Source organism: Lepidothrix coronata, unplaced genomic scaffold (assembly GCF_001604755.1).
Source record: "Lepidothrix coronata isolate B3197 unplaced genomic scaffold, Lepidothrix_coronata-1.0 Scaffold168, whole genome shotgun sequence".
NCBI classification, from domain to species: Eukaryota; Metazoa; Chordata; class Aves; order Passeriformes; family Pipridae; genus Lepidothrix; species Lepidothrix coronata.
In genome coordinates this window covers 37,339-63,013 of record NW_016690348.1, presented here as the reverse complement: position 1 = coordinate 63,013, position 25,675 = coordinate 37,339, and the positions used below count along the sequence as shown (strand labels likewise).

At 39.1% G+C, this 25,675-nt stretch overlaps 1 protein-coding gene across 1 annotated transcript in view; it reads left to right on the top strand.

The window, feature by feature from the left end:
• Positions 1–25,675, top strand: part of RAD51B (RAD51 paralog B) — a 288,156-nt gene that overhangs the window by 228,754 nt on the left and 33,727 nt on the right. The window contains exon 11 of the mRNA XM_017829726.1: positions 24,018–24,096. Coding sequence (XP_017685215.1) covers positions 24,018–24,096 — 79 coding nt within the window. The remainder of the gene's footprint in view (positions 1–24,017; positions 24,097–25,675) is intronic.

Sequence of the window (25,675 nt, the reverse complement as noted above, 5' to 3'; positions counted from 1 at the left end):
GTTTACAGTCTGCATTTAAAATCATAATGCCACCAAAACTCACAAGCATGGACAACAGTAGAAGTCTTTTAGTCACTGAGGTGGAACTGAGCTGCACAATTTCCACAGCGGCACAGTTGCATAAGAACTTGGGAGAACGTGGGAAAAGTTAATTGTTTCACACAAATGCCATCATGAAGGGAATTATTTCTATGGATACTGATACTTGGTTCTCCCTAATCACTCTTATAAGTACACAACATTTATTTTCCTGAAATGCATATGTAAACATGCAGACCCTTCAAGTTTGGGCTAAAACCAATGGGGCTGCACTAGAAACTGTCAGACTTCTCAGTTACCCCGATGTGTATAATTGTCCTTCTTTCCTGAACTGTAGTCAGCGGGCTCCAAGGTTACGGTTTTCATATGTGCTCAGCTGTCTTTAGGGGTCAGCATGGTAGGGTTTAATACATTGGCATGCTATATTTAACATTTTATTCTTGTCCATTGGAGGCAAGGTGCTGGATTAAGTGAGATACTGGCCAGATCTGGCATGGTAACTTCTATGGGCCTGGTTTATTTTATAGTTTTCAAGGCATTTGTGACACTCATAATATTGTGTTAATGTCTGTAATGTGCTTTGAAATTCTTAGATGGAAAGTGCACATAGAAGTGCTATTTTATAACGAATCAGTGTTTTCCTGTGGTATTTTCAAGAGAGAGCATTTTGAATCACAGAATCATTTAGGTTGGAACAGACCTTAAGTATTCTAAGATTCAACTCCATTGAGTCCAGCCATTAACCCAGCGTTGCCAAGTCGACCACTAAGCTGTCTCCCAGGTGCCACATCTACATGTCTTTTAAATATGTCCAGGGATGGCGACTCCACCATTTCCCTGGGCAGCCTGTTCCAGTGCTTGACAGCCCTTTCTGTGAAGACGTTTTCCTAATATCCAGTCTAAACCTCCCTTGGCACAACTTGAGACCACTTCCTCTTGTCCTATCATTTGTTACTTGGGAGAAGATACTGAGCCCTACCTTGCTACAACTTCCTTTCAAGTAGTTGTAGAGAGCAATGAGGTCCTCCCAAGCCTCCTTTTCTCCAGGCTAAACAACTCCAGCTCTATCAGCCACTACTCATACAACTTGTGCTCTAGAGCCTTCACTAGCTTCATTGCCCTTCTCTGGACATGCTCCAGCACTTCAATGTGTTTCTTGTAGTGAGGGACTCAGAACTGGACACAGGATTCAAGGTGTGACCTCAGAAGTGCCAAGTATGGGGGATGATCACTGCCCTGGTTTTGCTGGCTGCACTATTTCTGACACAGGCTAGGATGCCATTGGCCTTCTTGGACACCTGGGTACACTGCTGCATCATGTTTAGCTAGCTATGGATCAACACCCCCACATCTAGTCACTCATCCCCCAGCCGGTGGGATTGCATGGAGTTGTGATGGAAGTGCACAACCCAGCCCCTCCACCTTACTGAACCTCATAAAATTAGCCTGTCCAGATTTCTCTGTAGACCTTTCCTACCCTCCAGTAGATCAACACTCCCGCCCAACTTGCTGTAAGCTGCAAACTGACTGATAGTGTACTTGATCCTCTTGTCCAGACCATTGATGAAATAGGTCTGACCCCAATACTGAGCCCTGGGGAACACCACTAGTGACCAATCACCAACTGGATGTGGCACCATTCACCACCAGTCTCCAGGCCCAGCCGTCCAGACAGTTTTTTACCTAGCAACAAGTACATCTGTCCACACCATGGAAAGCCAGTTTCTCCACAAGAATGCTGTGGGAAACAGTGTCAAAAACTTTACTAAAGTCTAGGTAGACAACATCTGCAGCATTTCTTTCATCCACTAAGTGGATCACTTTGTCATAGGAGGAGATAAGGTTGGTCAAGCAGGACCTCCTTTCATAAACCGTGCTGTCTGGGCCTGATCCCCTGGTAGTCCTGTACGTGTTGCATGATGGCACTCAAGATGATCTGCTTCGTGACCTTCTCTGGCACTGAGGTCAGACTGACAGGCCTGTAGCTCCCCAGATCCTCTTCTGGCCCTTCTTATAGATGGGTGTCACATTTGCCAACTTCCAGTCACCTTTGACCTCCCCGGTTGACCAGGACTGCTGGTAAATGATGGACAGTGGCTCAGTGACCTCTTCAGCCAGCTCCCTCAGCACCCTCCTGTGGATCCCACCTGGCCTCATAGACTTGTGCGTGTTTAAGTGGTGTTAGCAGGTCACTGAGTGCTTGCCCTTGGATTAGGAGGGCTTCATTCTGCTACCTGTCCCTGTCTTCCAGATCAGGGGTCTGAATACCTGGAGAACAACTGTTTTTAGGACAGATATGGGCTGAAGCTTTCAAGATGTGCTAAGTGAGCTGTTGGGTAAAGTGGTAAAGTGTTCAGGTAAAGTGTTTCAAATGCATAAGTATATGGTGACTCATTCTTAAAAAAACAAAACAAAACCCCCTTATCTCAGTCAGACTGATGCCAGACATAACTTTTGTTGTGTCCTTGGTTACAGACCAGCTGTTTTGTCTTGCTCTGCTTACTATCCTATGAATAAGCCCTGAATAAGCATTCCAGAATTATAACAGTGAAGTAACCGTGGTAGTCCCTGGACTGCGGAAGGGCTGGAAGAGAGCCAAGGGGAGTGGGGATCATGTTTTACATTTGTGTGATTTGCTAAGGCAAATTGTCATGATTCTTTACCTTATATTTTTTTATCATTTTAGTAAAGCAGTTGTTTCAAAATGTACAGATGTTTGGCTGTAACTTTACTAGTCATTGAGAAAATATATTAAAAATAGAAATAATGTAACTTGCTGCAGTCGTGATGGTTTAAGAGCAAAAGTGAGATGGTATTTATCTCTCCCTTTAAAACATTGAACGTGGTTGTTACATGGATTCTGTAGATGTTGGATAGCTGTCCCATTTTAAAGATAAGAGCAGGTGAGGTTTTTGTCTATAAAAAAGGGAAGCAAATAAACGCCAAAAAAGTAAAACAATTTTAAACAAATGAAGTAGGCTGTGGAGAGTAAGCATACACCAAGTACTACACCAAGTCTGGAGTTAACACTTTTTAAATTTTGCCTTAATTATCTGCAAGGTAGCAAATGCAGTCATACAGTTTGAAAATGGCATACAACTTTTATGTGTTGAAATATAGGGTTCTTTTCGCTTTGGTGAGACGGTGAAAAAGAAAAGGCAATGAAATGTAGTCAGACAGAACATGTACTAAAATCACTCTGAGATGGAAAGAGTAAGATCTAATACAAATAAAATACAACATGGGTGTGTTTTCTTCTATTAACTTTGTAGCAGTTACAGCTACCTACTCAAGCAAATAGAGAAGAAGAAAATGCAATGGAAAAATATTTTTAATAGTCTTAAACATAGTTTTGGAGACAGAGGAATAGGACAGAGATGGCCACTATTGTTGAGAAATGTGAACAGAAAGCTTTTCACCTGCTTCAGAGGGAGCAGAGGAGAAGCTAGTTCAGTTTTTGACACAGAGGCAAGAAAGAGCCCTAGAAAACTGGGCAGTGAAATCAGTGTTTGGCTAAAGGAGGTCACTGAGGATGCGTGTAGGTTGCCTGTTGTTATGGGTGAGGCAAGAAGTATTGCTTTTTGTGTTGTATTCTGCTGAGCTGGAATTTGGGGAGACTCAGAAGTCCAAGAACCCTAAACAAATCCAGAAGAAAACTTTGTGTGTGCATTTTTAGCAGAAGTATTAAGACAAATGAAGTGCCATTCAGCAGCTGTGATATGTGTTGGGAAAACTCATCTCTATATGCTACATGAATAATGTGCATTGTACAATAATTATGTGCATAGTGGAAAAGTTGTTTTTTCAAGTGTTCAGACATGAGTAGATCTGCAGATGGCAGTGGACAGTGAGATCCAGTAAGCAGTGATAGAAAAGGGATATGGCTATTGGAAGTGTTGTGTGTATCTGTTCTGAGCAGTCTTCTTATGTAGTGTGCTTATCATATGGAAAATCAGCTCTGTGAACACACAAAGAGATATTTTTATAATTTTTTTTGAAGATAAGAGTGATAGTATGGAGTCATGCAAGGAGAAAAATAATGGAAAATTTTACAGAAAAGTAGATTATTTTCAGGTAAGATTAATTTTTTATGGTTCTCCATTACAGAGTATGCTTCTTTTGAAAAAACAACTGTGGAAAGCATGTATTTGATACATTGCATGTGTCTGCAACCCTTCCACTTAAAGAGAAATGTTGTTTTTTTCCTAAGATGCAGAGTTTACTTCAAAGACTTTTGCCTCACCTCTTCTATCGTTTGAATATTTTGAATCAAGACACAATGAAAGGTTGTTATGGCCTCAAATTTCCATGCATCTATACAAACCACATCCTTTAAAATACATAAACAAGCTTATGTGTTTTTTCTGATTAAAAAGGCTCTATACTGATAACCCTTTTGACAGAAATCTTTTGCTTATCCATAGATCGTATACAACCATAAGCAGCAATATGATCTTGAGTTGCATGAGAACAGTATGAAACTGGACACAAGGCATAACTGTAGCATAAACAGATGGTTGTTAACATAGTATGATGCTGACTTAATCCAGCAAAGTGCCAAATGAAAGGATGCCATAAAAATAGAGCCAGTTCATTAACGAGTGTCTGGAGCTCAAACATCACTAGGTGACTTACTTTCCTGACTTGAGTGTTTGTTCATGTCTCTGCAGCAAACTTCCTTCTTAATGGTCTTGTGAAGGATGGTCATACAAAATAGCCATCACCATAGCCCTGTCTGCTTTAAATGGATCTGGTTTTATGGCCCTCTCCTCTTAACAGGACACTTTTTAGAGAGAAATGTTTCCATCATTCTTGAGCAAGAATTCATTTACTCATGTCTTATAAAACAGTAATTTGTTATCTAGGGATCTAAGTAGAAATGAAGACCTTAGGTCAAACAGAAAAGAGCTGAAGAAGAAAACCTTTTTCTCTGTCATTTTTTAAATAAGCATTGCAGGTTTTTTTCATGAGGATTATTCTAATGTCAGATGGACAGCAGTAGCAGCAGCTGTTCAAACTTCAAACTCCTTGACCTGTAGTTCAAAGCGTCCTAAACAGAGAAGCAGGAACATCTCTGAGGCAGAGGCAAACTCAGTCATTAAGTTATACTGAGCCTTCCTACTGAGGCTGGTGGCAGAGGTGGGTACTTTCTGGTATCTTTGACTGACAGATCAGTCAGCTCTCAGAAGAGACTCCTCTTTGGTTGCTGCTAACCTACACCAGTTACAAGTTAACCATCTCATATTATGTTATATTTTCAAATTACTATGCAAGAGCATTTGCAGACTGATCTCTGCAATGCCCTTGCCAGGTGCTCATAACTGAGGAAACAGAATCATAAGTAAGTGTCTGGCCAGAGTAAATCCTCTGCAGCTGGAAGCAGAGCTGGAATCTCTTCACTGCCATTAAGTGCCAATAAGCTTGATCTTGCTCAACCTCTACTGCCTTCATTTTAGGCTCTTACAAATCTTTATATCTCATTGTAGGATGCAGTTCCTCAGCTGTGAAGGTACTCCTGCTTCCCTCTCCAGTTTTCTCTGTAGATTAACTCACCCTCTGAACTGGTTTTCACTGTGGTCACTGACTTTTGTCTTGAATCTCTCTCCTTAGCATGCAATAAACTTTTTCTCGTCAGTGTTCACCATTGATAAAAGGTTAGTGAGACTGAGGCTGAAGCTTTATGGCAGAACTTTCTCACTGCTTCCTTGTTTCTGGTTTCTGTTGATACTATAGGTGATTTTTCTAAGCCTCAGCTCTGGAAGTCACCTTAAATTCCTGTCTCTCCTCTTTGCAGACATCAAAACTGTTCCAAATTGCAAGTACCCAAGAAAGACAATAGCTAGCACTTAAACTTTTAGATTGTTAAAATGCTTGTCTAGCCTCTTATCTCCAATATTGGTTAATGCAACATTTCTAATATTATCAACACCTTTTTTCCCCTCTTTCAAATGCACCACAGAAAATAGAATTGTTACCTTGATGAAACCTACTTAGTCCCAGTGATGTTATTGTTTTAATTTTTATGTATTTTCTCAGTTCTGTAACTGAGAAAATGGTCTTTTGCCATGGTCTAATTGATAATTGTGTACCTTCATGTTAATCAGATGGCAATTCTCGGAAATTTGGGCTATGTCTCCTTTTCTTTACTGAGAATCACTTAATGGTCAGGATGGGAGGGGTAAGATTACTATAACAAAATCTATTCTGAATATAAACAGAACTTCAATCTGGGGTGCTATTAATCCAACACCCTTTACAAACACTGTATTTTCAGTTAAGTAAAACAGCATAAAAATGGGAGAGAGAAATATCCAGATATAACTTTCAGGTTCTGATCTGAGTTGTCTGAAGAATGCTCTGTTTGTAAGCTTAAGACCCTTTGCACAGAGGGAATGAACACAAACTCCCTTCCTGTTTATACACAATCACTTTTCTTGTTTTGAATTGACTTCAGTGTGAGTTTTCCCCTCAAAACAGAGTGGAATTAACCTAAGGCAGATTCTCTCATCAATGTCTGAAGTGCCATCACTCCCAACATCAGAGTGGCAAAGGCGAAAGTTGTTTATCCTTGGAATGACTCGGCAAATCCCCCTGCCTCCTATCTTCTACCACATCGTCGTTTTTTTTCTTTTTTTTTTTTTAATTTGAAAACAGAGAAAAGCAAACTAAAATGCCTGATCAAATTTAAGTGTTTATTGTTCAGAAAAGTTCTGCTAAGTCTGTCTTGGAATGTAGTATACCTAAAGCTTTAAGACATTCTTAATAGTGAAAAATATCAGAATATCATTAGGAATGAACTGGACAACATTAAGTAATGAAAATATATTAGGATATAAAGTTGCTAGTTGAAATAATCTGTAAAATAATATTGGGCATTACAAAGGAGTTTCTGTTTTACCTAAGGAGCATACAAGCTCAAAGAGATGCTAATACTGGGGTGGTTTAGTTTATTACAGAAAAACTAATTTAACAGTAATGTAATTGTGAAAAGGGTCTAGGCTATCCTAGAATAGATCAGGCAAGGTGTTTTCAAATGAAAAGTGTTTGTATCATTGTGGAAAGGCGCTGGGCACATCTCTGCAATACTGGAAATTTTTGTTCAAGCTACTTTCTGCTTACTTCTCTATCTACTTTCTTCCTAGCTAAAGTCTGTGCTAGATAGAATATGTTTATCGACATAGCAACAAGTTTGAGCTGTTTCTGGTAAAAAATGTAAACCTCACATAAAGTTTTAAAACTAAACTTTGACATATTGACTTTGGTGGGCAAAATGCATGGCATCTTGTGTGAAAAGGTAGGGATCAGACATGATTCTCGTGTTCAGGCATTACAACTTTTATGATGCTCCAAACATATTAAGGGAGAATCATCTCAGAAGTTTGGATATCTAGGATATTATACTCTGAACTTGAAGTTTTGCTTGTTTTATGAATCTTAAATCATTGTACTGTTCTAGATTAACAGCATAGGAGAATGACAGCCAGTGAGTGATTTTTAAAATCTACTGTACAGAAAACAGTGTAGTTTTTTTTGGTTCAGCCTTATCAGTATATCTACCCTGAGCAGGATCAATTCATCTAGAGGGGTTTGCTCTACATAGACTTTTTAATCTTTGATCTCTCTAATTCCTGTGCTTTTAGCTGTGCTGTAAAAACAGGCTGAAAAAGAAGAAACTCTCTTAACTGCTTAGAAACTGAATACAGACTTCTGACCCACTTTAATGAATAAAACCCATTTTGACATACCACTGCCTGAGATAGACTGCACTTTGAAACAGAGGGGTTTTTATCTCCAGTGTTGCAGACGTAATGGGAGCTACCTGGCCAACTTTATCACGTCTACCCATCATACTGCATCAAATAATAAAATATATAATTTTCACAATATTACCTTCCCTTGGACTGATTGTTGTAATTGTTGGAAAAATATAATGGGATTTTAGGTCATCCACTCTAATGGGAATGGAAAGGATGTGTCCAGGAGGTGGTAGTGTATTATAACCACATGGTGGAAACCTTGGAAGATACTTGAGACTAAAAGGTAAAAGGCATTATAAATAGCTACCTGAGCCATCCTACTTCCAACTCTCACAGATAGTACTTATGCTGTACTTTCATTAGGGAGAGATATATAAATTGCTCAATCCATGTTGAAGTTCAGTATTTCTGACAGACTTGTGATTGATGGATAACTTCAACTTTTCAGATACTGGTAAGAAGTATTGTAAAGTACAGCCAGTTAATGAATTATTTCTTCCTCAAGTATTCATATTGCAGCAACGCTAAATTGAAAATAACAAACAAGATCACTTGTCAATAAATTCCCTTGTCTCATCAAAAAAAGTGACAGACCTAGGTTGCAGTATAGCGTGAGTCAGTACTGAAGTTCTCCACTGGAAAGAGCTCATTTGATTTATCTTGGGTTTGCAAGGCCCTTTTACATTTGCGTCACAGGGATGGTTCATGGTCTCTCTTATCAGTCATTTCCTACAAGTCAACCCGGAATCTCTGGCAGAAGTTCTTGCACTGGTCCTGAGTGAACAATCAGTCTTATTTTTTTCTGCCATTTGATTTAATTTGGCTGTGCAGATATCTTGTGCAGTTCGGGGTGTTTACATACTGCACAGCATTGAATTGAAATTTATGGACTTCAGGTCACAAAGACACCTGAATTGGCCTTGTACAGAGCTGACAGTGGTCTGAAAGGTTTAGTTTGGAGTCTGAGCCAAAGAAACCTTATCATGTCTGAGCCAGCACTGTCATTTTTTTCAGCAAATTGATGGTTCTGATCCAAGTTGTATGTTTGTTCTTCACTGCATGTCACTGAACTTATTTCTTTCAACATCACTATTTATCTATCTAATAATAATATGAAACTCTGTATGCACAGTCATTTCAAGTTACAGATAGAAAGTCACCTAATCCCCTCTTACGTTTTGTTAATATTTCCAGCTGGATGTGGTACATATATCAAAAACAAGAGAAAACTACTTTTCTCCATTTTTCATACATTTTGTCTTACTTCTCACTTGTGATTTTATAATGGCTATCTCAATCTTCATTTGAAATAACTGAACAAGCTGGAAGGAGAACACAGAAGTGTAATAAGCAGAAAAAATCAAAGAGTTTCTTACTAATCTATTTCTTACTAATCTAATACCAACTGTATTTAATTGATATTAAATATATTAAAAAAAAGACTAACAACTTACTGGAATACATGTAGTAAAGGTTGGCATTCGGGTGCCATTGCAGGAAAGAAGAGTTTGAGAGAATTTTTTTTTCCCTGCAGTTGTGCATTTTCTTTGTAATGTCTACCTTTTTGTCCTTTGAATGTAACTAATTAACTTTTGTGAAGTTCATATGTAGTTAGGATCCCTAAAGTCTGAATTTCTTAAGCATAATTCCCATGCAAGAGAATATCTAAGAGCTGTAAATGCTGCTCCCAGTAATTTTGTGAAAAGACTGACTATTACATCTGATCTTTACATTTGATCTGTTTCTTTTCCGACATAAAAAGGTTTATTAACCTACTGGTTGTTGTTTGGGGCCTGTTGTCATCAAAATTTCAGACCTGATGGGTTATAAAGCGATGTTTCAGGTTTTAAAGGGCTGACCAGTCTTTAGTGCATCTGTGCCATGCACTGGAACAGGAATGTTTGCCTTCACCTGGTGGGGCATGTTGGGCATCCTCTACCCTGTAGAAATGTAAATGAAGCCTCCTAAAACTGTTAATGTTTGTTAGGGAAAAGTTTTTTGAGGACTCTCATTCAGGAGTTGTACATTTGGCAATACAGATGATGTTTACAAGGCCATCTAATCTTTCTATGAGCACATTGTTTTCCAGTTCCTTGGTAAAATCTCTCCAATAATGTTCTTGCTAGAGAAAATCTGACTCTGGCAGAAAGATTATAATTAAATTTTAAATTAAATTTATCACCTTTTTCTTAACACTGGTAGAGCGTGACAGTACTCCAAAAGCACACTTATTGCATCTGTACATATAAGCTCACGGATCTTTAGCATGATCTTTTTCTTGTCCTTGTTGTGTGATGCCCAGTGGACTCTAAAATACACTCTGCTGAGGCTTTACATAAGATAATATTGCTGTCTCTGACATGAGAACTTAGCAGTGTTGTGTTAGCTTGTCTCCAGCGACTTGACTTTTATGAACAGAACAAAGTGAACACACAAAAACGGTTGGAAAGAGTTTAGTGTCAAAGGCGTTTTGCAGCCACTAGTGTGGGTAAAAAATATTTATGCTGTGGTTCAGGACTTCAGCTTGGTTGAATCCCAATCTTTCTGGCCCAAGTCTAGTATTTTAGGATTATGCCTTTATATCGAGGAAGTATGAAGGACACTTGTTTCTACTGAAGTTCAAAAACAATTAATGCAGACTGGGAAGAGCACACTTGTGATGCTATTTTACAATGGATTAATTTTATTTCAATTTATAAACAATAATGTAGGTCTTTTTCATCATTTAGAAAGCCAAAAGAAAGTAAAAGAAGGAATGAGTATTGTCTAGATAAATATTTGAGACAGATTAGAAACAGGCATCAGGGTTGAATTTACAGAGGATACTTTTTTATCTGTAGAAGATAAATATGTGGCTAAAATTATTATAGATACCTGAAGAATAATAAAAGTAATTAATCATGATAGCAATGCACATGCTAATTACATCCTTAAGAATGTATATTCCTTATGTTGTGCTGCTGAATTACACCAAGCTGATTTACTCCATGCAGTGACATAGGCAAAGGAGCCAGAGGCTCATCTCTGAGCGTGTGGGTGCATGGAGGAGAAAGTGTGCATATGCTGGGCTTCTGAGCTGTACTCCCCACTGGTCCCATCTCTTCCAGTCAGGTCTGGCAGGCTGGATGGAAGCAGCTGTGTATTCTGAGAACTACTCTGGTGCTATTGTACTGGTACTCCCTTAGGAGGGCTTCATGATTTGGGACTCATGATCTCGAGGATAAAGCAGTGTTCCAGTATGTGTCGTGAATAAATATTGTATCCTTCAGCCTTTTTCTTATTTCCAGAACCCAAGTGAAATGGAGCAGTATGGAAGGCTCTGAAAAGCTACATAAACTTTATTTTCTGTTCTTCTCACTACTGGTGTACTATAAATTTCATAAGTGACCATAAGCTACCACATAAGAGAATTCCCATGGGAACCTGTGTTTATGCTACTCAACTACTTTATCCAGCCACAGCACCATCTTCAGATCCCTTTTCCCAGCACTGTTTCATTGTGGTAACCAGGATGCTCTGGCTGACTGGCTGCTTTCCTGCTTAGTAAAAGCTACAAGCATTTTCTCCAGCATTGCCCTTCATGTTGGACAATTATCAGGGCTTTGGGTCTCAAAAGTGTTATAGCATAGGAAATCTTCGTGGCAAAGTTCTTGGGAATTTTCCTGGCCTATGGAGGACTCTCCACTGGGAAAATTAGGAGAGACTCGGAAACAGAAAAGATAACAAATTTAATTTTACAAACTAGGGAATAAGGCAAATGGCAAGAAGACATAAAACGCTTCTGGGAAGAGGAATTTCATAGGATTTGTTGTTACATGAACTGAAAGGAGCTGATTGGCCCTACATGCCATGTATTTCACATTGGGGAACTTTGACCAAAAGTCTGACTTCAGCAAAGTATACTGGAGGCAGCCTAGTTTTGTGTAGTTCTCTGGCCATGTTGCTGCAGTTTAGACACAATTTGGATACACATTGGCACTGCATTTTCTTTTCCAATTAAAACTTGAAGGCACCCAGTGGTTGCAGCGCAGTTCCCTTCCACTGAAGTTATTGTTGAGTTATGTACATCAGTCCGGAAAAGGCTCTCTGGGTTTGTAGGTTCAGGAGTCTGCTCACAGTCTGGGAGAGGAGAGTTAAGGAAAAGCAGCGTTTTGTTGGATTTGCACTCTTGCATTCAGGACAGTTGTTGCTCTGGAACACATCAGGGCAGTTCACCTTGTAAAGTTTTGTTTTTGTTGTCTGTGATTGTCTTTGACACTCATTTGAGGTTTTGATGGTTTCCTTCCACTCAAGTTGTGTTTATTCAGTCCAAGGATATTCAGAACTTCTCATTATAGTGCTTGCAGCTAAAACCATGTCTGAATGGCGCTACATATTACATGCTGACCTCTTTCACTTGAAATCCAATGTTTGGCACACCACAAAGACTGAAACAATTTGCAGACTGGTCATCTGTTGCTAGCAACTGCCTGGATAGGCACAGCCAAAACACATGCCTTTTTTCTGGTTTTATGGGAGGGGGAGGAATTGACCCCACTGGATATTTGAGAAAACAGATAGCAGAGCTGTTTCTTATTGATCCTTCTGCTGAACCCTCTGGATAGCGTAAAGTAAGTACCTCTGGAGCTGTACCTACCTGGCTGAAAATTAATACAGTAAAGTTGCTTCAGGTGTCTTATTTCCATATATGACTTTCATAGTTGCTTAATAAAATAGTGGCAAAGTTAGGAAGAAAACTCATAAATCCTGGCTCCCAGTTCCTGGCATTGTGCACTGTGAAAAAGTCCTTTATATATATATATATATACTGCTTTTATAAGAAAGACCTGAAGCCAGCCAGGTATAGCAGGCCTGAGATTTGCAGTCCTCTTCCCTGGACTTGCCCACTCCCCTGTTTCTCTTCTATCCTTAAAGGATTCTTGGTTTTCATTTCTATCTCCTTCTTTTGTTTGTTTTCCTTCCATTTCTTTCCTTTGCAAGTATCGAATGTCTCCTGTGGGAGTAAGCCCAGCCACATGTGCATGCAATGATAGTTTATTTTTATTGGAATCATTGCCTGTGACTGTTATTCATTACTATAGGAAGAACTGCACTAACAAACTGCTCTGAGATATTTTTTTTTCTGTTGTAAAAAGCCTTGTTTTGTCTGTAGCCACTGAGAGTATCCACTGATATCCTTAAGATATTGAGAGTTTGGAGCTCAGACACTAGTACTGCCTCCTGAATGTCCTGTTGTGTCTGGGGTCAAAAAGCAGAATCTTAGCACCTCTCAGCTTCCTTGTATGATGGTCAGCTTTTAGGTCAGCTTTTCAACCATCTGTCCATGTCTTTGCTACCTCAGCAACTCAATTGATCTCTTATTGGGGAAGAATTTGTGGTTGCACAAAGTGCAAACATAGTCACTGGCTACTCTTAGGAAAGTAAACATCACCTGACCAGGTCTGCCTATGATGAAGTGGCTGATTCAGAAAATGCAAGTAAAAAGTACTATGAAATGCTTCTACCTCACTTGCATTTGTAGCCTTGACACTGGATAAATAATCCTCACTTTTTTGTTTTCAAGTTATCACACAATTCTGTGTCACTGTAGGCAAGACTACCGTGTACCCCATCTTTAAGGCCATGTAAGGAATTCCTGGTACTTCTTTAAGATCAATACGTAGGATAAATAATAAAACTACTGGTAGTTGAATTAGGAACATATGTTTAACATGAATGTAGGATAGAGATGTAAGCAGCCTGAATAATTTCACATAAGAAATACAGAGGCATAGAGTTAATTTTTGCTGATTAACCACTGCTGAGAGTGGAGCACAGAGGAGGAAAGGTGAGTGATCTGCTTAGGCTTACCCAAAAGAATATAGGATCTTACCTTAAAAGTTATTGCTAGGATGAAACAAAAATTCAATAAGTGATTTATCTGAAATTTTCTATTATCACATAGGTTCATGATTTCTAGAGATTTGTTCTAAATATTTCAGAATCTTTGCTTCCCACTAGTACTGACTCATAATCAAAGGTAGTCTGACAGAATTTGGCTGAGAAGGCTCAATATCTTTGATATTAATTTAAATTTGTTAATGTAAGTGCCATGCTGATATTTCAGCATAGATATTTCTTTCAATTCTTTATCCCATACTGAATCCATCTCATGTTTTCCCTCAGACTTTTGACAACTTTCATTTCATTAATTTTCTTACTCAAGTCAGTGCCTATGGTTGCTGTTTCCCCTGCAAAAATGTCTTAAACGCATCTGCATTTCTCCCTCACTCACTTTTTCTTAAGATGAGAAATAGGGAATTCTTGGCTTTGCAGTCTTAACAATGTTTTTTAATATATGAAATCTATATGCATCGCACTAAAAAAAAACAAACAGATGTGCAGCTACATTTTGAGGGATTGAAACAACAGCAGGATGGTCAGTTGCCTTTTGAGTCTGTTCATTTTGCTGTTGTTTCCAGATGTGGGCTAATGGGCATTTCTAGGATGTACACATAAACTCTGCTTGCCTACTTTTCTGCACTAATTGGTTTGAATTTATGGAATGTCTCTCATAAAGTGTCTCTAGCTGCCATTGTTGCTTTTCATTAAATTAGTAGAAAGGAAACTCATTCTTAAACAGTTTCCTTTGGGTGGAATTTTCCTGTGGGGAAAGGGGAGATACAACCCATTTAAACTGCTCTATAAAGAGTTTTATTGAGTTGTGGCCCATTAACCTGGCCTTGATGAAAGTCCTTTCAAGCAGCTGGACTTCAGAGAACCACATCTCTCAAGTGCTGTGCATGGCACAAATTAAATTATAGTTCCCTAAGAAATCATTTTAATCCAAATAGTGACTGGGTTTTAATTTTTTTTTTTTTTTTTTTTAATGTACGAAAGCGGTAGGGACTCCACATCTGCTACCAGTACTGGGGAATGTTTGTAGCACCACTTCTCATAGTTTACTCTCTAGTGCTCAAGACATCTTAAGCATCCCCTGTTTCAATCCACCAATTTTATTTTTTTTTTTAACAGGGAGAATACATGTGTGGGGTCTAGATGTTTAGGAAGGCTGAAGAATGATTACCTATATCTTTTTTTCCCTTAACTTGTCTGTTTTACCTCTTTATTCCCAATAACTGCATAGCCTGCCCAGCCTGTAGCCTTTCTTACTGACAAGCATACAGGTGCAGACAGTACTGCTCAAGTGGCTGACCTTTCTTCTGCTTGAAAGGGGAAAATTTCTTCATAAAAAGCTTTTCCTTGCAACCAGATTTGGACAAAGATACAAAGCAGGGGATAATTGTTTTCATAGGAAAACACAAGGCCCTGATAAAGTCAAACAAGCTCTACAGGGATTTGCTTTAATGTGATTTGATAGCATATTATTTGGATTTTGGTACTGATAGCAGCTGTAAAATCTTTAGGACTGTATTTAATTTCTCAACTTCAATTTATGCAAATGCATAATGGGGTTATTTTTTTCTCCACTCTAGTAAAGCCTTTTTAAAATCTATAGATTAAGTACCACATATAAGCAAAATGTTGTTATCCCAAGAATCATTTGCGGTCAGTGATCAGTAAATTGTTTATATGTATATCTTGCGAGCTTAGTAAATGATTGCAGAAGACTGAAACTACTTTTTTTTTTTTTCAACAAAACAATGGAAAGGTAATAGGGTCACTTTTTGTTTCTGTAACAAGGGGCATTTATCTCCCAAGTCAAAGCAGAACCTGTTGTGAGACTGAAGCCTCAGAGAGCTCCAAGGTCTAACGGGCACTAGTGTTTGGTAAGACTTGGCAGAAAACACAACCATTTTTCTCCTACCTTGTAAAAAGCTATCCCATTGCCTTGAAGGATGCTTCAATGTGAAGAGGGAGCAGGGAACAGCTGGTATAGTGCTTTGAGAAGCCTTGATGCCACTGCAGCATTAGTGCCCATAAGGGAACGCCTTGTTCTCTCCTTGGGTACCTTTCCGGTGGGCTGGAAGCAGCATGAGCTCTGGGACTGAGAAAGAGAGCTGGCCCTGGGAACTAGGTTACAGCTCCTGCTCAAAAGTGAATGATCTGCAGAATAAGGACTGCTGCTTTAATTTCTAGAATATATCAAATTCCTGTACACTGGGCCCAAGAAGAAGCAGAAGGGAGGGCAGAAAAAACAATTATGAAGTCTGCTGGGATATCTGATGCAAAATCAACTTTGATGTTTTCCTTACTGAATTTTTCCTGGGTTCTGTTGCAGCTGAAAAAACAATACTTCTAATCTACAATAAGAAGGGAAATTCTGGCATGAAGATTGTCCACCCAGTCAATTTGGCACAACTATGGGAAAGCTTTGTTTAGCTTAGCACTGATTTTATTAGTACATGAGTCTAATCAAACCTTGAGAGATAGTCTTTTCCCTGTTGAGTGACGCTGTTGATGGTATAGGCTGCCTTCTCAATTCTCAGCTATGCTCTTCTGAGTGAATGTGGTGTAACTGAATAGTTCTCCTGAAATGCACCAACTATTAGCAATGCTTGTTTATGCAATAGGAAAACAATATGAATTAGCGAAATATCCCAGCAAGCCACTGTTGTTTCAGTAAGGCCCATGAGCATAATGAGAGCCAGACTCCCTTCACAGGGTCTCTTGTATTCAGTCTGTAGATCTGAATTACAAAATATGTATTGACTGTAAATGTGGGTTTGTTTTTCATTCTGTCCTTAGTGCACGTCAGTACAACAGATGAGAATAACGTAAGTCTAGGAGAAAAGGAAAGGTAAGAAAAGACTTCACACAGAACAAAATAAAAAGAAGAACCCATTCACTGATTAGAAGCTAACATACTTTAAAAGAGTCTTCGAATAGCTTTATTCATGTTACTCAGTCATTGCTAAGAACCAATTTCATATAATAGTCTCTGCAAAAAAATGGGGATGACACTGGTTGTCATTCCAGTCTAAATGGAAATGGTGTATTTAAAGGTAATACAGCTGATTTTCCCAAGTATTTCATTGAAATATCTTAGTTCATTAGTTTTGTTGAAATAATTAGTTTTCCATTATAAAATATAATTATAAAATATATATTTTTTATCATGTGAGAGCTCACAGCTCAGTCAAAATCATTTTATTATTTCCCTGTTTGGTAGTTTATCATCATGGCATTTTCATAACTAATTTGATACAAGACTACTTCATCTTCCTTTTTTTTTTTTGGTAGGACATTGGCTTGATTTCTGGGATCAGACTACTTCTGAAAGTCATCCAATACATTTTCCAATTCATCACTTTCCTTGCTATTGACAGGGGATATTGTCCCAATAATTAGTATTTTCTGCTGGGCTTCTGCAATCAATTTCTGTGATTCATCTCTTCCATAAAGCCTATAAACAATAAATTGTTAATAAAAATGCTTTCCCTAATTAAAAAGCAAACTTTAATGTACAATTTTTCTGCTGTCATCATCAATTCTCTCCAAGCCTTTTGTTTCTCAACTGTTCTGCCTGTGTCTCATTCATCTTTCTTTATCTAATCTAATGGCATCTACCCAGTTTCTATTCACTTTTCATCAAGGTGATATATTTTCTCTTTCACAGGACCTTTGTATTCTTAACGTGCCTCATGGCAGAAATAATTTTTCAGTTTTTAATGTTTATTCTCCGTTGTTGTCAAATAGTAGATAATTATTGCAAACCCCTTGACGGGGAAATGTGATGCTAGAAAGGAAACTAAGATTTCAACATTTTGTAGAGGTAGGACTTAGCAAAACTCGAAATTGCCTTGATTTTTACTTCTCTCATCCGTCTCTATCATTGGCATTTTGTAGGGACAGGAGCATAAGAATAACTGCATCTGGATTTTACATTCCGTTCCAGAAGTTCATGGGTAGATCACGGATAGCATTCCAAAAGTATCATAGATAGGATGAATTAGAAAGACTCAGTACTGTTTCATTAATTTTCTATGTCTATTTTCTCTTAATTTCACTATTTAAAAAAATAATTGTTGTAACCAAAATGCCTGTTAATTTCTTTAGATTGTTATTTACCATTACTGTTTACTCATCTCAAAATGGGTACTACTTTTGGTGCAAATTTTGACTGCACTGAAGTGTTAATAGGAAAAAATTTCTGGTGAGGTCTGTATTTCATCTTTGATTCTGTGATTAAATAGCGCTTATCACTAAAGATGTGTCTTTTGCTTATCTGGCTAGGAAACAGCAGTAGATTCCTTTACATGCATCGAGAACATTAGTGGACTTCTATTCTCCTTTCTTTTCCTGAAGCAAAAAAGGAATTGAGGAAATCTTTTATGTTGGACTGAAAATTTAGGTTCTTAAGTTTTGAAAAGTAAGATTGCGGAAAAATGTTTGTGTTTCAGCTTGTTATTAAAGACTTCTGATTCAGATCTGTGTCCAGATAATATACCTTTCTGTACTCTCTCCAGTTTTTGGCCAGGAGTTAATTGAATCAAGACATATAATTAAATATATGTGAGTTTTAGAAAGGCCTATTCTGGGTGTGCTGTCTGCTTCAGAGGTATCCTGGAAGACCCATCCTGTTCTCCATATCCTCAGGTGGCTGCTTGGAATCTTAAGGAGAGGAGCAGATGAGAAGATTACAAATTCTGTATTTAAAAAACAGCAACTTCTTCTTGGTTTATTCACCACAAAGATCCTTAGTTGCATGTGAACTGTCAAAGGAGTTTGTTGTTCCAACTCTGTCAGTTCTATTAGCATAAAAGATATAGGACTTGAGAGACTTAATAGGTCATGGAGTGCACCTTAGGCACTGCTTGATATCCCTTTCATAAATATTTTCATCTGAATCCTAAAGACAAAGATTAACTTTTTTAGCTTTGCCTCTTTGAGCTGAATGCTCTACCAGAATCTCACTTTACTGGTTATGTTCTTTAAAATTTCCAGCCAGAATGTCTTCATGGCTGCATGTTTGTTCTTCTGCCAGTGTTGCCAGTGTGAGAAGCATTTTTCTTTCTTCCTGCCCCATTCTCTCATTTCCCCTCTCCCCATTCATTTACACACGTAGATACAGTCAACCTCCATTTTTGCTAGATTCCCTGAGCTAACTTTTTCTAGTGGCATCTCAGATGAACACTCCATTCTTCTCACAAGCATACAGCACATCTCTTGCAGTTTGAGTTCATGAGTGACCTGTACAGTACATGGTCTTCCGGATTAAAACTTGCTGGTGGCTTGTACAGAAACATCCACATATCCCTGGTTTTGCCAGGTGTATGTGGTGGTGCACTGTACAACTGGATCCGCCGTTGTCTTGGCAACATCACCTTATGGGTCAATAATCTGATGAGGTACTAATATACCCAGGAAGTGTCTTCTTTTCGATAACTGACTGTTTCCCTTTTTATCCTACAGCTTCTATGCCTATGCTTGTTTTCTTCATTATCAGTTCCCATTTAACAGTGTTAAAAGCTTTTAACATCCAAAGAGATGAGTTCAAATTTGTATGAGATTGCTAAAAAAAATCAAAGGAGGATTTCAGGTATGTCTGACATGCCATCCATTTTTTTTTTTACCCCATTTTCCAAGTCTTTAGTTCATAGAATAATAGAATATCCTGCGTTGGAAGGGACTCGCAGGGATCATCAAGTCCAACTCCTGGCCTGAAGTATTGTTCAAATGCTTCTTGAACTCTGTCAGGCTTGGTGCTGTGACCACTTCCCTGGGGAGCCTGTTCCAGTGCCCATCCACCCTCTGGGTGAACAACCTTGTTCTAATATCCAACTTGAACCTTCCCTGACACAACTTCGGGCCTTTCCCTCGGGTCCTGTCACAGGTCACCAGAGAGAAGAGATCAATACCCTCCCTTCCACTTCCCCTACAAGAAGTTGTAGACCGCAATGAGGTCTCCTCCGGGCTGAACAAGCCAAGTGTCTGATCTCAGCCACTCCTCATCCAGCTTGCCTTCACCGTCCTCATGGCCCTCCTTTGGACACTCTGTAATAGCTTTGTCTTTTTCATATTGTGGCACCCAAAACTGCACACAATATTCAAGGTGAGGCTGACCCAGTGCAGAGCAGAGCGGGACAATCCTCGCCCTCAACTGGCTGGCGATGCTTTGCCTGATGCCCCCCAAGACAGGGTTGCCCCTCCTGGCTGCCAGGGCACTACTGACTCATATTCAACTTGCCATCAACCAGGACCCCCAGGTCCCTTTCCATGGCACAGCTTTCCAGCATCTCATTCCCCAGTCTGTACAAACATCCAGAGCTGCCCCATCCCAGGTGTGGAATCTGGCACTTTCATTTGTTGAACTTCATGTGGTTGGTGATTGCCCATCTCTCCAATTTTTCAAGGTCTCTCTTCAGGGCCTCCCTGCCTTTGATGGAGTCAACAGCTCCTCACAATTTAGTATCCTCAGCAAACTTACTTATGGCTTTGAGTCCTGCATCCAAGTGATGTTATTCTTCTCTTCAAAATTTCTTCTAAAGCCCTGCATGGTACTCAAGTCAGGTTGCAGGGCTCAACTCACTAGTTTACATTTTTTTTCCCTTCCCTTTGAGGACTATGTTTGCTGCTTCTCAGTTATGTTATCTTCTTCAAATTCATAGATACATGACAAAACTAGCTATCAAACCTAGATTCATATGCTGATTCTTGCAGTGTTTTTCCTATAGAGTTTATCTACTTTCTGCTGAATGTGCTAAGCTCCTGGAGTTTTCTTTCCATTAATTTGATATTTTTATATCTATGTGATATAGATAATTCCCGTTATGTGCCTCTTCTTCTTTTTCGGTATTGTCCTACTTGTAGAAAACTGATTATTTCTTGGATTATATCTAGAATCCATTTAATCACTATCCAATGTCATTTCATGATAACTTCAACTTTTATTTCCTTTTTAATATTGTTTATATTAAAATTGTTGATCTTTCCAGGGTTAACATTAGCTTGATTTTTGGTAATTCTTCCTTTATACCTTCACATAATTTTCTTTTTTTGATATATATTTCCTTCTATGCTTTATGAGTTCCTTGTCTATATGTAAGAACCTACTTTGTGTTGTCTATTCCAACCAGAGGATGGTTTGCAATGACCTTTTACAGTTTTTTTCTCTTTGGTTGAAAAACAAATCTAAATACGTATTTACTCCTTTTTAAAAAATGTTGTGTTAGTGTAGAGTTTGGTGTTATAAAAAAGAATTCTATGTGTTCTATCTGGTTCTGAAATATGCAGTCATACTTTCAAGATTCTTTTTCTCAGTAAGCAAACATTCAAAATAAAGCAATACCTTTGAATATTCTGAGCTGTTCCTGTTTCACTGAGAAGGAAGCTAATTCAGAGCCTCAGATGTAGCTGTGCATCTGTGAAAGGCAGCAGCCTTTGAGAGGAACCCTATGATGTGCTGCTGAAATAATGTGATTTATTATATTTTTTTCATTGCTATACTTAGTTATGTACATGTTGTAACTGCATAAAAATGCAGCAACACAATATACATATGGTTATTTGAATGTCTATCCATGTGCATGTGTAACATCTGTGTGCCTAGTGCACATATAGGTTAGTATTTATGTGCATAGAAGTGCATGGAATGCCAAAAATTTGACCTTAGACAAAAGATTTGTAACTGTTTCGCTTCGCATATTTCCAATTAAACATCCAGCTGTTGTGGGAGGTTCTACCTGAGTGTTTGCACAGTTTTTCCACCCATCCTCCCCCTCATGTTCTCAGAGGTGAGGGAGTGTGCAAAGCCCCTGGAGGCACTCAACTTCACTCTTCTTTCCCCCTGGCAGAGTCCCCCTCCTGCTGTGCTATTGGGAAGTGCTGGCTCTGGGGATAATGACAGGCAAGAGAATTTGGGTTTTGTCAGGGTGCATCAGGGATGTGGGATATGATGTGCCCTTTTCTCCAGAAGATCATCCCAGAGAGAATGGTAATTAACATGGAAGAGGGGAAAATGCAACCACAGGAGTTTTCCTACTTGGGGTATTCACAAAGTTTGTATCGCATCCTGAGGTGGTTTTACCACCTTCATATGGCTGAAAGGAAAACACTGACATTTGGACTGGTCTGATGTTTTTTGGCTGTATTTGTGGTCTTCGCATACCTGCCTTTATTTTTCATATTCAAAGAAGAAGGGAGATTCTTTGGTTTGGTTTAAATGCTCAAAACCATAAAACTGTTAGCTAGCTGTGGGTCATAATGGTTACATTTGAAGAACCAGATATGAGGATTTTGTTTCTTCAACCTGTATCAGAATCAGATGAGAAAAGAGTTGCAAGACTAAGCATATAAGCATGGTCCTGTCTGCAGATTACATACAAATACAAATGAAACCTACCTACTCTGCAGACACCCTTAGCATTTCAAGTGCTACAGGAAAGTCACATGAGCTGTGATACCGCAGCAGAATTTGCTGCCAAATTCTCTGGATACTTAAGGACACTGCAGAGCTCAAACTTCTGGTGCTTGATATTGTTATTCTTACTCTTAGGAATAAATGTCCCAGTCCTGTATATCTGTGAAGTGATTCAATACTGTCTGACTTTGCAGGGTGAGCACGAAATTGTTGCTTTCCACTAGTCTCTCTTGGGTTTTGTAAAACCTGCTCAGTGTTTCCCCACTGATTGTTAGGCACCACCAACCAAAATTTATATGCAGTGACCCTTATGAATGCTTGAATGTTTGGCAGAATTAGGGCATGACCTTTGGAAATAATGAGGGTTTTTTTACTTCATTTGAAATCAGCAGGATCTGCTAGGACCTCTAAAAATGGGATTGTTACTGTCTGTAGTTCTAAGAAATCTGTACTTGAATGTATCTGACAGAGGGCTGCCTATTGTGAACTGTGAGAGTGCAGTATCTTAAAGGGCTTTGGAAATTTAGGGACTGAGGTGTTTGATAGTTCCACAGCATGCTGCTCAATAAGCCTCACAGATGGGGCAGATGAAATCAGTGCACTGAAAGAAAGTCAATGAGTCAGCTCTGTGTCCTCAGCAGAGGCTCTACTGAGAGGATCTCTTCGGATCCCTGCTGAATGTCAGCATGAGCTGAAGGGAAACTGTCTACCTAAACCATGTCCTCAGGCCAGGAAGGCAGGAAGGATCTCCCAGAGTATACGGCCACTGCTGGGAGGGCTGGTTTCCAGACATCGTCCTGTTCTAGCTGTTGAAGAGATGAGCAAGAACCATGTTTCAGGTTTGTTCAGCAACTCTGCACCAGAGGCAAAGCAACAGCACATTCTGTGCTTCAGCCACTGCTGCCAGCAGCTTTTGCAGGGCCACACAGGCACCAGCAGATCAGTGTTTGTGCTGATCACGCTCTGGGCAGAATGTGTTAAATCTATCATTAAAATGTCACTTTCATGTAGGTTCATGTAACAGAATGGGGATTATTTTGAGGCAACCTGTGAGAGAGCAGTCCTTGGCAATGAGCAAAAATCAAACAGCCAAGCAATAAAGCCTGGCACATTTGTTTGAGTTTGCCACCTGCAGGTCCCACATTCCCTACCCTGCCAACAAGCCCATTTCTTTGTCTCCAGAGCTCTGCTGCAGTTCATCTTCCACAGAGGACGGTTCTTCTGTAGTGGAGCCAGGGAGTTTGGGGTATTTCTGACCTAATGGTGAATGGCCATCACACCCTAATGCCAAGCTAAATTCAATTGTGTTATACACTGCGAGGGAATTCCAGTTCCTATTTTGATATTCCAGAGACATGATCCTTTGATAAAGCTTTGCTTGGTCAATACCCCTTTTGCAAAAGAGGACATCCAGATACTTGCAATGGCATATTACCATCCCTGGTGTGGTGACCCATGGGGTGGACATGTTGCTTCCACGGTCCGGAGGAAGTTAATGGGTGGAGTTCTTTGAGAAGCCAAGGGAGCATATCTGTGGAATGGCTAATGGCAATTAAAAATTGTCATACACAGTGGCAGTGGCAGTTTTGCTCAAAATTATCTCTGAGTGCAACAACCTGAACCAGCAGGAATGATTAAGCTTAACAGGATGTCAGTAAGACAAGCAAAACTTACTGCTTTCACAACAGTGTGTTTTTAAGACCTGTGGGTCCTTTTAAAATTGTAGTATGGTCTATATATGTGTATGAGAAGACCTCAGTTACTTAAAAGTGACAGGGCTAGATCAGTAACTACCATGTTATTTCTGAAGTACGCTTTACTACTTCTGGAAGTTAAATTTGGTGAGATTGTTTTACAGATTTCAGCTTTGATCAGTGTGTTATAAATATGTGTGCTTATATGTTATGTTTGCTTTGCAGCTCCTGGTTGCTAAATCGCCTGTTTCTCCATTCTCCGCTTTTTTCTACACCATTGAGAAATCAGGCTTGGTTCTTCAGGGTAAGACAAGAGCATTGGTTGTTTTGCCTTTTCAATTAGTATTTTAAGCAGACTGAATGTAGATAACAGCAACTATTGTTGAAAATGGTGCTATTTATGACTAATTAAAGCCCCACGCATTTAAACAGCCTGGTTGACAAGGGCAGCCTTGTGCTGCATTTACTGATTTGTCTTGGATTACACTAAATTAGTTTTTCTATATTGCCATGGATCTAGGAATGGGCCCTGAAATTATTAATCAAGGCTCCCTGTTTTCCTTCAAGGTAAAGTGAAATGGTTCTGGTAACATTGGTCCTATGGGATAGATTTCTTCAGGAAAAACATACCCATCTATCATTAATAACCTGCTCTAATAAATGTCTCTTCTTTAGCAAGTGGCTTGACATCAGTAAAAATACAGGAAATTAATATCTGTTTTCTATATTTGTGATCATTTTAACGCTAATGCCCCATGGTCTTAAATAATCCTCAGATTCTCTGGGATATGAGGTAGTATACTGAAAAGCTGGATATTACCACCATGATGGCAGGGAACTAGGATTCCTTGTGGCCATGTCCTAAATCATGTACTTTCAGACCACAGCAAAGAAAGAGGTTCAGCTCTTCCCTTCTCCCCCCCCCCCCCCCCCCCCCCCCCCCCCCCGTTTATCCCAATAAACATCCTTACTTCTTGACAGACATTCATAGACCAATTTTGTTGAGTTGCTGTCTGTTGATACGCAGCTTGGCTCCTTATCGCTGCATCAGTTTAACAGACTAAATAAAACTAGTCAGTGCCTGTCAGCTTTTGCTCAGAAGAGACAGTGTGATATGCAACCATGGCGGTAAGAAGAGTGAGTATAGCTGTTTCTCAGGTTCCAGTGATTGGAAATCACTGATCCCATGAGTGACTAGGGACATTTTAAGGGATGTGAACAGTTCTTTCTGATTGCATGTTTCTCACCTTCAAACAGGCCGTACCATACCAATGACATTTATATTTCCTAATGACTCAATGTGCTTACATCTCAGGTGATGCAAAATGTCAGAAAACAAAAGAAATAAAAATGTTTTGTGGTGTGTTTTTGCTTCCATTTGATACATCTACATAATGATAATGGGGACAGGGGTCCATCCAGTGTTTCTAAGCCTTTAGATACTATATTCAGTGTATTCTTAGATAGCATTTTGGGCATTTGATCTGCCTTATTTGGTACCAGTAATTGTAAAAGTCTATAGGAACTAGAAAAAAATGTTATTAGTTTAAACTGAGGTTACTTGAAAGAGTTGGTCTTGGCATGTTTTGTTTCAGTGTAGGGCTGAAGATAAGCTACTTTTCTATCTTGGATGTCTTCTGGGCTACATAGATGTTTCTGGTTATTATAAAAAAAATCAGTTTCCTGCTCTGTCCTCAGGCACTAATGTAGTGAAACTTTGGGAAAGAAAGTTTTCCCATTTCAGAAACAGAGAGCATTTGTTCACAGAGGATGTTTATTTTTTCAGTTCTTTTCTGTGGGCCATGAATATAGCTTTCCCAGGACTGAACCCTACCTTTAAAGAACAAATGGGCCTGTTTACACTTAATGATGATGGAACAGCA